The sequence below is a fragment of the Lagenorhynchus albirostris genome, chromosome 1 (genome assembly GCF_949774975.1).
Source record: "Lagenorhynchus albirostris chromosome 1, mLagAlb1.1, whole genome shotgun sequence".
NCBI lineage: Eukaryota > Metazoa > Chordata > Mammalia > Artiodactyla > Delphinidae > Lagenorhynchus > Lagenorhynchus albirostris.
In genome coordinates, this window is record NC_083095.1 from 125485920 (window position 1) to 125498789 (window position 12870).

Sequence of the window (12870 nt, forward strand, 5' to 3'; positions counted from 1 at the left end):
TGAACATATTCTTCTTTTTTTAAACCACCCTGGATTATTTATTTTTAATTGTTCTTTTAGCAGATGTTGAAGTAATTCAGAGAATAGTGTAAACAACTCCTTTAAAGAGAGCGATCACAGACGACCACATACACCATGAACCAAGGGCAGTGCCTGTCCGGCTTTTATGGTGGCCGCTTTGGCCCACAGGAAGTTTTTCCTGCTTTTGTGTATGTGCAAAGTTCAAGTTAGAATTTCAAGAAATGCTTAATCTTTATCTATTGAAATCCCCAGCATGCAGCGCGACAGGGTGAGCCTAGAAAGAAAATCATGGCCCCCTGTGGAGAGGGGAAAAAAGAAACAGCAGTTGAAGAGCTGGAAAGCTGAAAGGGAATGAACCTCTCTAGCGTTTCTGGTCGGGGCAAAGCAGTTGTGCTGAGCTTTGGAATGGAGGCGCAACATATGTGCCTCAGTTGGACAAAACGCTTCTCGAGTCAAATCAACTGCTAGGCCTGCACGCTGGTGCAAGGTGGAGGCCTGGATAATGAGGGACAGACTTCTCGAGAAGCAGCGCGTGGATAATGCTACATAAGTATGGAATTATATACCACATTTTCACCATTCTGTTTAATGAGAGCCGCCACCGCAGCGAATCACTTGCCACACAGCCAAGATGGGCCATTAGCTATCAAGGGAAAATTGTCTTTGCCGCTTTCAGCAGATGGAGCAAATATTTTACAAAGCAATTTTACATACCAAAAGCATTTGTGTGCCTTGGTAATGTTGGCTGTTTTACATTATGTTACCTTCTACGGCAGCATAATTTGCCATCTCATCGAAGGCAAAGTTGGCATTTTTGATTTTTCAACTCTCAATTAACAATTAAACATGGAGTATTAAGGTAGTCCTTAAACTTTAAGTAGGTGTGGAGAGTAGTTTATGACTTGCTGAAGACATTTTCATTTTTTCTTCATCCTCTCAGCCTATTTTTGCACTCTAAAGAGGGACGATTGCTAATGATTTTAATGGAAAGGAATGAGTGAAAACCTCACTACTGACTGCAGAATGAGAGTAGCCAATGCATAGAGTGATCAGAGCCTTTGCTGGCTTAAGCATCCAGCATGGACTGTGGATACACGGTTTGGCCCAGCCTCTGTTATCAGTTTAAAATGTTTAATATTCAATAACACAAAGTCCAACTCAAAATGACTTTAAAAATAAAGAGAATTTTAAAAAATAAACATAAAAAATAAGCAGAATTTATTATTATCAGCTAACTGAAAATCCAGAGATTGGCTCTGGCATCAGACAAGGCTTAATCCAGTGGCTCAGTATCACTAAGGACCCAGTTACTTTCCATCTCCTCCGTACTGTGTATAATGTCTGCTCCATCCTAAGGCTGGCTGTCCCCAGGGTCGCTAGATGGCTGCCAGTGGCTCCTGGAGCTTGTCCTTGGTCAAGTAGCTCCTAGAGCTTGTCCCCGGTCAAGGTAATAGGAAGAGAGAACATCTCACCAGGCAGCATTCTCAGAAGAGCATAAAAGCTTCTTTCTCAGAAGGCCCCAGCAAGTGTTTCCTAACACCCCCAGCAAGTATTTCCTAACACTTGATTAGCCTAATTGGGTCATGTGCCCCTCCTGAACCAATCACTGTGGCCAGGGGATGGCTTTGCTAACCAGGGGCCCATCCCTGGAGCTAAGCGTGGAGTCACTCTCAAATCTTGCATAGCTAAGAATGGGGTAGGGACAGTTGCTGAAAGGAAGTTGGGTATATCATTACCTGGAACGAGGGGACAAAGATGCTAGGCAGACAACAACAGATGTCCATTCTACCATTTGTCATAAATTTGACAGCACAGACTTAGCATCACATGTGGATGATCTAAATCTGACCCAGATGGACCATCAATGCCCACTGATGGCAGTTACAGACCCAGATCTCATCGCACTATGGCATACTGGTAGCAACTAGATTTGAATCCCAGTTTGCTACTTCATGGGTGTGTGACATGGAATGGAGATGATAATTACTACTTCAGAGACTGGCTTTGAGATAATAAATATAAAATCCCTGGCACAGACCTACCACATGGTAAGCTTTCAACAAGAGAGCGCTATTGTTTTACCTAAAAAATAACTATAGTGGTAAAAAGTGTCCTGTGCAAGCAAAGTAACCTTCCTAAATTCACCCTCAAATTCGGAATCCCTCCCTTCTCTCCATCTCTGTGCCGCTAGCCTTTCAAATCCTGGAACCCACACTTTCCCTTTGAAAGAGGCAGCAGGGGTGGTGGAAACCACTCACCCCAGAACCAGAGGCAGCCAGAGAGCTCCTGTGGTCTCGCTGTATGAGTGTATAGGCGCCATCCCCTCTTCTGTTACACGAGGCATTTGTCTTAGATGTTCCACATGGCCTCTTTCAACACTGACATTCTTGCTTAGTTTTTCAAGTGATTGTCTTGCCCTTTTGTCCCTATTCCTCCATTTAGGGATATCAGAAGACTCTATAAAGCAGAATCATCTAGGTAGGTCCCTTGGTTTCTCTTTTGAACAACACCAATGTCTGATGTGAGAGATTGGAGGTGATTAGCCGAGAAGTTACTTTACTAAATTCACCACTGCCGATCCAGCAAAGAAGCTTCTGAAATAAAAGGAGTATTGGTGAGATTGATATTTAGAGCATCTAATTTGTATTCTTTCTTCCTCCTTGCTCATCCTCCCCAACACACGCTCACACACACACACACACACACACACACACACACACTTAGAATTTACTTGGGAAAGTTACCTCTCTGGAGCTTGAAGTAGCTTTAGTCATTGAGGGCAATATTAAATTGGATATGCTAGCGGCTTCCCCTGAGATATCCTGAATTTCTTTCAGTCAAATATCTCTTCCTTCAAATTTATACTTTCTTGATAGAAAAAAGAGAGAGAGCTGAGAGGCAAAGTCCATGCTTGATAGACAAGAATCTCTAGGATGCATTGGTCAGGCTGATGGAGGCCCTGCAGTTATCTTGGGACACTCCAAGGTCATGACTATCACTGATGCACTCTGAGGGGTAAATATGGATACTGGGTGACAAGGCTATGCAGTGGCACAGATGCAGCTCAGGTTCCTCCTGGATGGGAATTGCTCTAGAGCTATTAGCTCCACAAAGGCCAGCAGCTAATGTGCATTGCCAGAGCCAGTGCAATCATAATGGAATGAAGATCTGGAATTGATTTTTTTCAAAAAGTGAAGGGTATTTTTCTAACATTTGTTTATCACCCATGAGGTCTAAGCTTTCCTTTCCACACCTCCAGAGTTGTTAGCTCTAAACGATCTGCTCCATGTGGATGATAAACTCTCTGAAACACTAACCAGTAGTAGTCTATCACCTTGATGTGCCTCATTGAACTACTCATTTCATAAGTACGTAAGATAGAGAATCTGTGCCCCGGTTGCTGGCTTGTAACAGATATTCTACACACACACACACACACACACACACACTTTGCAAGGGTGAAAAGCAGTGGGGAAGAAGGCAAACTAGCAATGGTTCCCCCAACTCCGTTGTTTTCTGTCTTCAGTCACGTGTTGAAAATCACCCAATAACAGAATCTGACAACTCAGCCAGTGGTCTTACACAAGCCTCCTCACTCCAGGGGCCTCTACTTGCCATTTGTAGAGCAGGGGAAATAATCCTGTGCTGGCCCACCTCAGAGTGGTGGTGTCAGGACCAAAGGAGATAATGAATGTGAGCCTGCTGTGACAAGAGGAAGTATTTTATGAATACGGTTCTGATGAGTCACATGAATTTGGGGGTTTGTGTGGCACGGTTTTGTACATCTGTGTCTGTGTGCATCAATGTGTACTTAAGCTTACTCTGAACAGAATAAGCCCAAATAGCTACAGATCTTCCGTTATCAGCATCTGCCCTTAAAGTTGTGGTAATTGTGTTTGAACTATGCAAAATGATAGACACTAGAGAACAGAAACTCCCCCCAAGCTGAGAACTTGCATCTGATGTCTCTTCATTGGAACTAAGGCCATTCTTAGTATAATCCTTCTATTTCCTATCAGATGCTTTCAAAATAAAGAAATAACTTGAACAGTTAATACCTCCCACCCCATTATTTCTCTGCGTATCTTTTTCTTAGAGAGTTCCTCGTGGCCCCAAGCTGCCTCTGTGTGCCCCAGCATCCCCTATCGAATGTCACCCTGCAAGTGCCTTCGGCCCTGTACTTCTCATGATGGGACACAATTTCCACAGCAGACTTTCCTCTAGGAAATTTACCCCCTTGCTATGGCTTTGTACGCAGCACAAATGCTGTAGATCAAGGCAGAATGGCTGGCTTTGTAAGCAGGGCAGCCTGACACAGTGTCCAGATGCCTCTTGCAAGCTACAGCCTCACAAGTTAATTACTGGCCTTCATATAGCATGTTGCATCAGAGGTGACACTTCATAAATGTCACCTTATTTATCTTTCCAGTGCCCCTCAGAGGCCGGGAATCTCATAAAATCCACCCAGGAAGAATTGGTGCTTCTTAAGTAGTCATCCCCCAAGGTGGTCCCTGGGCAGCAAGGAGGGAGCCTGTTGCAAGGTTTCACATTTTCCCTTATTCTGTAACTTCAGCTCTTTGGGGCTGAGTCCCTGTGTTTATCACCGCCACGACTCAGTCCACAAATATTGAGTGTTCCCTGTGCTGAGCGCTGGGGAGCCTGACCTCAAAGCCACTGACCACGCCATTAAGGAGCCCCCAGGGGGCTGGAGAGCATGGGGAAAGGATACCCCACAGGGATGGCAGAGAAGGCTTCCTGGGGGAGGAATGACTGGAACTAACTCAGAGAGGGTGAGGAGCAGTCAGCTAGGTGAGGAAGGGGGGGAAGGAAGGCGGAGGAAAGACATTGAACCAGGGCAGTTTGGGGCAAGACTGAAAGCCAGAAAGGAGAGAAGTGAGGCTACATTAGGAATCAGAGGCCAGGTCACAGAGGGCCTTTGGGTGTCGTACTGAGGAGTTTTGACTTAATCCTTAAACAGATAGAGATCTAGTTTCAAGACTTAGTGGCAAAGCTTTCACACACTCCTTCATTATCTCACCTCCATCTCTAGTCTCCCCGCACCCCAACACATAAACACTCTTTCTCCTTAGTTCAGTTAGGCCTGACATTCTGTAATTTTTTTCCTCGATTTTTTTTATTGTGGTAAAATACCCATAACATAAAATTTACCATCTTAACCATTTTTAAGTCTACAGTTCAAAGGTATTAAATACACTCATAATGTTGTGCAACCATCACCACCGTCCATCTCCATAACTCTTTTCATCTTATAAAACTGAAACCCTGTACCCATCAAACACTAACTCCCCATTCCCCCTCCCCCTGACAACTACCATTCCACTGTCTGTCTCAGTGATTCTGACTACTCTAAGTACCTGTCATTTTCTGCATGAATGAATGAATAAATGAATTACTTCTCTTGAACTGACTTGATGTGATAGCAGATAGCAGATCACTGGGTAGATGGTTCAACACCTTTCAGAAACAGGGCAGAAAGGGCCCTTTAATCAGGGCAGAACAAAAGGAAGTCCCCGCTGTCCTGGTAGAGGGCCTGCCCTGCATAGGTTCCTTCCTTGACATTTAGTTTCCCAAGCAGGGTGGGAACCTACAGACGTGCTTCATCGTCCCAGCTTTGGGGCACTGCATGAATCATAGACAATTGGTCTCTTTCGATAGAGTAGGATGGTTTTAACTGAAACAAGTGTAAAACAAAAAGAAAGATGGGTGTGGAGGACAGTGCTCAAAGAAGGAACCAAGAAGGGGGGTCCAGGTTGTTGGAACTGCATGTTTTGTGTGCTTGTTTCTGGTTTAGATGCAGGGCCTTGGGGAGATGAGGTAATGTACAGTAAAGAGCAGAGAAGATGTAAACTGTGCAGGATACAAAGTGCTCGGGCTTTGACAGCAACTTCCCTGCCTATTAACTCCCAAGGTAGAGGCTCCTTGTGTAAGCTGGCTTCCCCAGCCCTTCTTCACGACCCCCAACTGTGCAGAGAGCCACCCTGAACAAGGGTGGGCGGCGGCACTCTCCCTTCCTCATGGCATTTTTGTTTTGTACGTCAAGCACTTACTAAGCTAACTAATGAGACTCTACCACCAGGATTTTCTGGATATTTCAGAAATTATTCAGGTGACTGGGACCTGCCTAGCGTGTACTCTCAGATATTTATTTGTCTTCTATTGTAGATTTTCAGAGGGTACGGGACCCAGAATGAATCAGATGCAAGGAGCTAGGGGAGGGGGGAGGACAGTCACTTTTTAAAGGCAGGGAAATTGAAAATAAATAGCTGTACAGATGATTTCTAAGATTCCTTCCTGCCCCACTCGCCAAAGCTGATTCTTTTCTGATTCTTCCAAATACTGATGTTCACTCAAAGATTAGAAAGTTCCCCAGCAACCCAAAGCAAGCCTGAGTTTTCTCGTCAATGTCCTATATTTTGAATATGAATCCTGCCCATCAAATGTTTCGTGTCTAGTGCCCTGCTCTTCTTCTGAGAGGAAAAATATCTGAAGAGGTGGCTTCTATCTAAAAAATTTAAGATAGTCTAAGGCTTTCCAAAAAAAAAACAAAACCAAAATGTCCCGACAAACCGAGTCTTTTCATGTCAAAAAGCCAGGTTTCTTATTCATCAGAGGGTTTCCTACTGTTTTCATTTTGACAGGATGCTCTGTAGTTTGGGGTTGCTGTACAATGACGTGGGGCCAGCCTCACATCTAGGCAGATGAGGCTATGACCTAGTGGGGCACATCAGGTGACTGAAGCCAGCCCCCCTCCCCATCTCACTCTTCCAACCTGCCCCCTCCTAAAATCCCACCTCTACAGGGTCAGCCGTGGTTTAAGGCTTTGATACCAGAGTTACGTGGAGGCCCCCCAACCAGGGGGAATGGGCACAGCGTAAAGAGATGAAGGTGCCCAAGAAAGACCCTGCCAACTCCATGATCTCTCCCAAGATTAGCTCTGTTAGGGTCATAGTGTAAAAAACATTCCCATCTGGGTTGCCAAGAGGGAGGGTGGGTAGGGAAGGGAAGGAATGGGAAATTAGGAGGAGCAGAGGCAAACTATTATATATAGGATGAATAAACAACAAGGTCCTACTGTAGAGCACAGGGAACTATATTCAATATCCTGTGACAAACCATACTGGAAAAGAATATAAATACATGTATAACTGAGTCACTTTGCTCTACAGAAGAAATTAACACATTGTAAGTCAACTATACATCAATAAAATCTTTTTCAATGAAAAAAAAAATTCCATTCTGAAGGACCTTAGGGAGAAGGTAGTGAACCCCACCTTTTACACAATGGGAAACTGATGCCCAGAGTAGGGAGGCACAGTGCCCGAGGACATGCCATTGGTCAGGCTGCTGTGGGTCTGAAACTGGGGTTACCTGATGCCCAGACAGAAGGCTGCCTTTTGGAGACAACAGGCACGATTAGCAGCAATATTTAGGGGCCAAGTCACTTTGAAATATGAAAATTGAAATGGCTGGAAAAATAGAGAATATTTTCAAAATGGCTTTCTGACTCTGGGTAAACAGTAACCACATTTTTTTTGCCTGTTGGAGGCCTGGTTTTTAATCACTCCACAAGCAGTTTTCATTTCTGTAGTAAAATTGCTTGTGGTTCTATTTAATTTGTTTCTGCAGGAGCCAGCTTTGGTGAAGATCTCCGAGGAGCTGGCGGGCGTTTTAGCACAGCACGCACAGCCAGTCAATGAGAAACGGTTCCCGACATGGAGGAAATTCCTCCAAACATTTCTCAGTCAAGGTAAATAAGACTGTAAAGCTTCTATTGAGGATTAGTCTGCACAACCTTGAATTCTAGTTTTGAGTCAACCTGGGGCCAACTTGAATACCTTGCAACTCTTGTGTTGGTTTAGAAAAGTGCTCCTACAAGCAGACTTTCTTTCTCTTTTAAGCTTTGCCTAAATATTTATCTTGCACTCAGCCTCTTAAGTAAGCAGGAACTGAGCATACCAAGCATGCCATGCATAGCTCAAGATTCTGACTTCTCCTGAGAAGTAGGCTTTGGAATCAGATGACCTGGGCTTGGATCTCATCCTTGACCTTGAGGTAGGTTCTTAAACCCTCAGGGGCCCAGTTTCCTCACCTACTTCACAGGGTTTTTGGGAGGATTCAATGAAATACAGATATGAAAGTTCCTTCCGTGGAGCCTGACTCAAAATAAAGTCTTTAAGAAATGTTAGTTTCTCCTTCCATTTTCTAGGAGAGCAGAAATGGTCTCACTTCCAGTTCTGAAGGTAGACTTTGTAAATAAGATCCTCTGCAGTCCTGGAGCAAAGTCAGCCTCTGTTTCTTTCATCCTCCTCCTCTTGACTTCTCCTCAATTTTCCAATGACATTAAGAGGTCAGTGGATGAGGGAATGAATGGAGCAAATGCTGCTTATCCCCAGTTGGAGAGGTCCTGTGGGAGTGCTACACCGAGGCACGGCCACACACTGCCCCTCACTCTCCAGAAGGTTACAGTGTAAGGCAGATATTCCTATATGCGTACCCACATGAGTTATAAGAGAAGGCTAGGATACAGACCACAGAAGATATCTTTCCACTCTTTACCACTGTCAAACGATGATAATATATTAACATGAATATATAATAGTGTTATAATAATATTATATCAGATGCTAACAACAGCAGCAGCAACAACCCAGTGGTGAGAATAGCACAGTGAAGATGACATAACAAGCACAGCCGGTGCTTACTATGTGCTAGACTCTATTCTAAGTACACCTGTATTAATTTCTTTGATCCTCCCAACAGGCCTATGAGGTGGGTAGCATTATCACCCTTGCTTTATAGAGGAGGAAACTGAGGTACAAAAGATTAAGTAACTCACCCCGAATCACTCTGTGATTACGTAGCAGAGCCAATAAAAGGCTACCCCTGTGCTGCCCCAGGAGTCTTGGCCAGAGCCAATGGGTATATTTACCAAGGAATACCTCCTAGCTCAAGGTATGAGATCGCATGGGAAATGACAGATCTGTTGGGCGTTGGAATATACTGCAAGGCAGAGTGGGGTGGAAGGGCATAGTAAACACTCTGTTAATGAATTATTTAAGCAAGGCGTCGGATGGCCCACCATCTAACAAGAATGCTGAAAAAGGATTCTTCACTGGTGCAGGGAGAAGCGCGGGGTGGGGGGCAGTTATAATGCACAATCTCTAATGTCTTCTCAAATCTAAATTTCTGTGATTCTACAAATTTCCACATGCACCCACTGCCAGAAAAGTAAAGCTAAAAGAGTCAACCCCATGCATTAATGGAAGAAAATAAGGTACATGTAATAAAAAATGGTTAAGAATAAAGGATTTTTTTAAGTTAGGAGGGGAAGACCATGAAGATCTCAGGTCCATACAGGACAGGATGTTAGGAAGTTTCCAGATCTTATAAAGTCAGTCTGCAAACCTTCCTCTAATCTATTATTTTCATGGGAGCTTTGTAGATTAGAAAGGGTATTCCCAGCCACTGTCTCACCTGAGCTGTATAACCACAAGCTTAGGCTTTGCCTCAACCTCCTTCATCTCTATCCTTTCTTCCTCTCTCTCAGTCGTGTTGTAATCACAGTGCTTATTTATGGGAGGCAGAACAAGCTTTATTGAGCCAATTTTATAGAAAAAGAAAGAGGCTTAAAGCTAGGAAGTGACTAGGGCAAAATCACACAACAAATTCGTGGTGAATGCGAACACAGTTAAGATCCTACAATTTTAGCATGTCTCAAAAATCCAGTACTGGTAAGTCATGTGTTTTCAAACCTCTGCGGGCTCTGAGCCCAGTGTGTACAGCAGGCCCTGCATAAAATGCTCACTGGCTGAGAGAGGCCTTCCCCCAGGTTTCCTGACCCTTAGGCCACCATCTCCTGCCATCTTCCCCTATTGCCTGTTTCATTTCTACTCTCTGAAGTGTGCTTATGGTCACAAAGTGTGCTATAGATTTGATTTCTACATTGTCATAGGATTATATCAAAGGCAATACATTTTTAAAAGAGGAATTAATTGCTTCGAAAGGAAAAAATTAACGGTGAAAAAACCATGGTTCTATTGCTGAGAAGACAATACAAATAAGCTACTTTGAAGTAAAATAATCTTGTAACTGTAAAGGACAATGTGTTTTCACTGAAGCACCATCTTTCAAAATGTAGGTGATAGCTAAAGCCACAAAGTTTTCTGAATCAGAGACTCAATAGGTTTTTTTGCTTTTTCTTGTGCATTGTGTCATTGCTGTTTTGTTACCTTTACCTTGCTAAATCCCCGGCAACCGGTATTTGGGTACAGCACACACTAGGAACCTCATTTAAAGAAAAGCACATCTCAAACCAACCAAAAAGATAAATCAGTTTTCCTTCTGAAACTCAGTTTTCTTTAGGACCAGCTCCAACCACATTTATAGACATTTAAAGAAAGTGCCTTTTGTATAAAGTAACAGATGGCTGCATTTGAGAATTGTTAAAATTTCAGGATTTAACCATCTATGCTGTTCAAAGCCTGTGAGCAGAGGTCACCTCCCCGCAAATTCCTGAAATACAGGCCAAGTTTATCTTAATACTGTCAGGCTTCAGAGGCTGCCTTGTCTAGGAACACTTAATTGTTTTTACTTTTAAATTATGTTATCTGATTCTTCACAAATAATATTTAAAGTTTTTTCTATAAAAGGGATATATACAGTAAGATTTACAAGCTAGGCCTAAAAATAGAAAATAGGGCCATGTGAATTTCGTGGACACCAATGAGCTGGGCCACAAATTTATCCAGGGCTAATTTGTTGCTATGAACATCAAATTTGCCTCTATGATTTTTGTTATTCAGAGCAAAAGGTAAAACAAGATAAATTATGAAGCTCCCATTATCAGCACGGAGCAAGCTTGCCTGATCTTCAAGAATGGCAGCATCTCCTGCTCTATATTTTAAAACAACCAGCTATATATAGAAGTCCTTTGGCTGACATAATGGTCAGCGTTCTCTTATGCCCGATAAAAACCCTAACCTGTCAAAATTTCAAAAAGCAGTGAAGTTGAACAGAAAGCACAGTGGTCATCAAGGTACAAACTGTGGACTATGGGCAGTTAATTCCCCCTGAGGGATTTGCTATAGTCCTCAGGTTCATTGTTCATGTACTGAATGGGCATAGGCTTGATGATCTTTACAGTGTCTTCCTAGTTACGATCAAAACTACCATTCAGGGCTTCCCTGGTGGTGCAGTGGTTGAGAGTCCGCCTGCCGATGCGGGGGACATGGGTTCATGCCCCGGTCCGGGAAGATCCCACATGCCGCGGAGCGGCTGCGCCCGTGAGCCATGGCCGCTGAGCCTGCGCGTCCAGAGCCTGTGCTCCGCAACGGGAGAGGCCACAACAGTGACAGGCCTACGTACAGCAAAAAAAAAAAAAAAACACAACAACTACCATTCATTGAGTCCTACTATACACCAAGTATTGGGCTAAATACTATAGACACAGTATCACGAAGATTCACAACAGTCTGCTGAGGTAGGTCTTATTATGCCCATTTTAAAAATGAGGGAAAGGAAGTTCAGAGAATTGAAACCACTTGCCCAAAGTCTCACAAGACATGGCAGATGCAGGCTCTGAGCCTGAGTCCCTCTGCCAAAGACTGGGCTCTTTCCTCTTGCTCTAATGGGCACTGTCCACGTGAGCTCGTCCTTTCACCTACCCATGCTTTTCCCCCCAGGAGGCGTGATCGAAGCATACCCACCTTCAGAGAGCGTCACCAACCTGACAGTGGACATGCTGATAGAACCCAATGGGGGAATCAGGATACTGTCAACAGGGGACCAGTTTCATGCCGAAGGCCCCTTCATCTCCTCTGGGACCACTATGCCTCAGACCTCATTGGATCCCCAAGTTCTCAGTTCTTTGTGCCTTCAAATTGGAAATGCTTGTAAAATGAAACATGTGATTGGTTACTTTTCCATCAACCTGGTGACTTTTATTGATCCAAGGACCATGGAGCAGCAGGTAAGTCGACTTGATGCCGTATGAAATACTGAAATATGTAAAGACTCCACACCGTCCATGCCTATGCAACAGGGACCGTGAGGGAGCTTCTAAGATTCACTGCTCTTCTGATGAGCTGACTGTAAATTCAGCGTTTACATGGTCCATGGCAATTTGGGTGAGACCATGCTTTATGTCTGTAAATACAGGACCAGTGTTACCAAGCAAAGGGCTTGCTGCCCGATGGGTGCAGTAGCCAATACGGTACCATGGCACCAGCTTTTGAGAAAAGAAAAGGCTTCATTGCGAGGTCAGCTGGCAAGGAGACAGGAGGCAAGGCTCAAAGCTGTGGCTCCCTGATCTGGGGTTTGGTCAAGCTTTTACGAGTTAGGGGAAGAGGGTTGGTATGCAGGGCAGGTTTTCACTGAAGGGCGTTGGAATTTGGCCGTTTATGGTGAGGTGTGATAAAGGGGGCTTTAGCACCGGCTCTTCAGGGACAGCAGACCCCTCGCTTCTGTAAGGGCTCTGGCATTCAGGTTCCAGTCATGTCCAGGTCCTTTGGTTTCATGGGAAGAGAGACTTTGCTTTCGGGTGTTGTCTGAGGTCAAAATTTTCTCCTCAGTGCATACTTTGGCTGCATGACTTGTGGTTTTGTTCTGTTGTCTGTGAAAAACAACTCAGTTTCTTGTTAGAAACAGTATAGGGCTAGTTTCAGGCTGGTTCTGCCGATACACCAGGGTCTTCTCATTCGGTACAGCTGGAGTTTAAATGACTGCAACTCATTCCAATGGGGTCTCAGTTTGCCCATTAATGCTCTGCCTGTATCTTATTGTGAGACTGCTTTATGCCATCCAGGGAGTGAACCTTTCTAGAATCTGTTC

At 44.1% G+C, this 12870-nt stretch overlaps 1 protein-coding gene across 5 annotated transcripts in view; it reads left to right on the plus strand.

The window, feature by feature from the left end:
• IQCH (IQ motif containing H) overlaps positions 1-12870 on the plus strand; it is a 207446-nt gene that overhangs the window by 144807 nt on the left and 49769 nt on the right. For all 5 annotated transcript variants that reach the window (XM_060152775.1, XM_060152785.1, XM_060152796.1 and 2 more), the window contains 2 exons: positions 7669-7789; positions 11724-12010. In XM_060152775.1, the coding sequence (XP_060008758.1) occupies positions 7669-7789; positions 11724-12010 (408 nt within the window). The remainder of the gene's footprint in view (positions 1-7668; positions 7790-11723; positions 12011-12870) is intronic.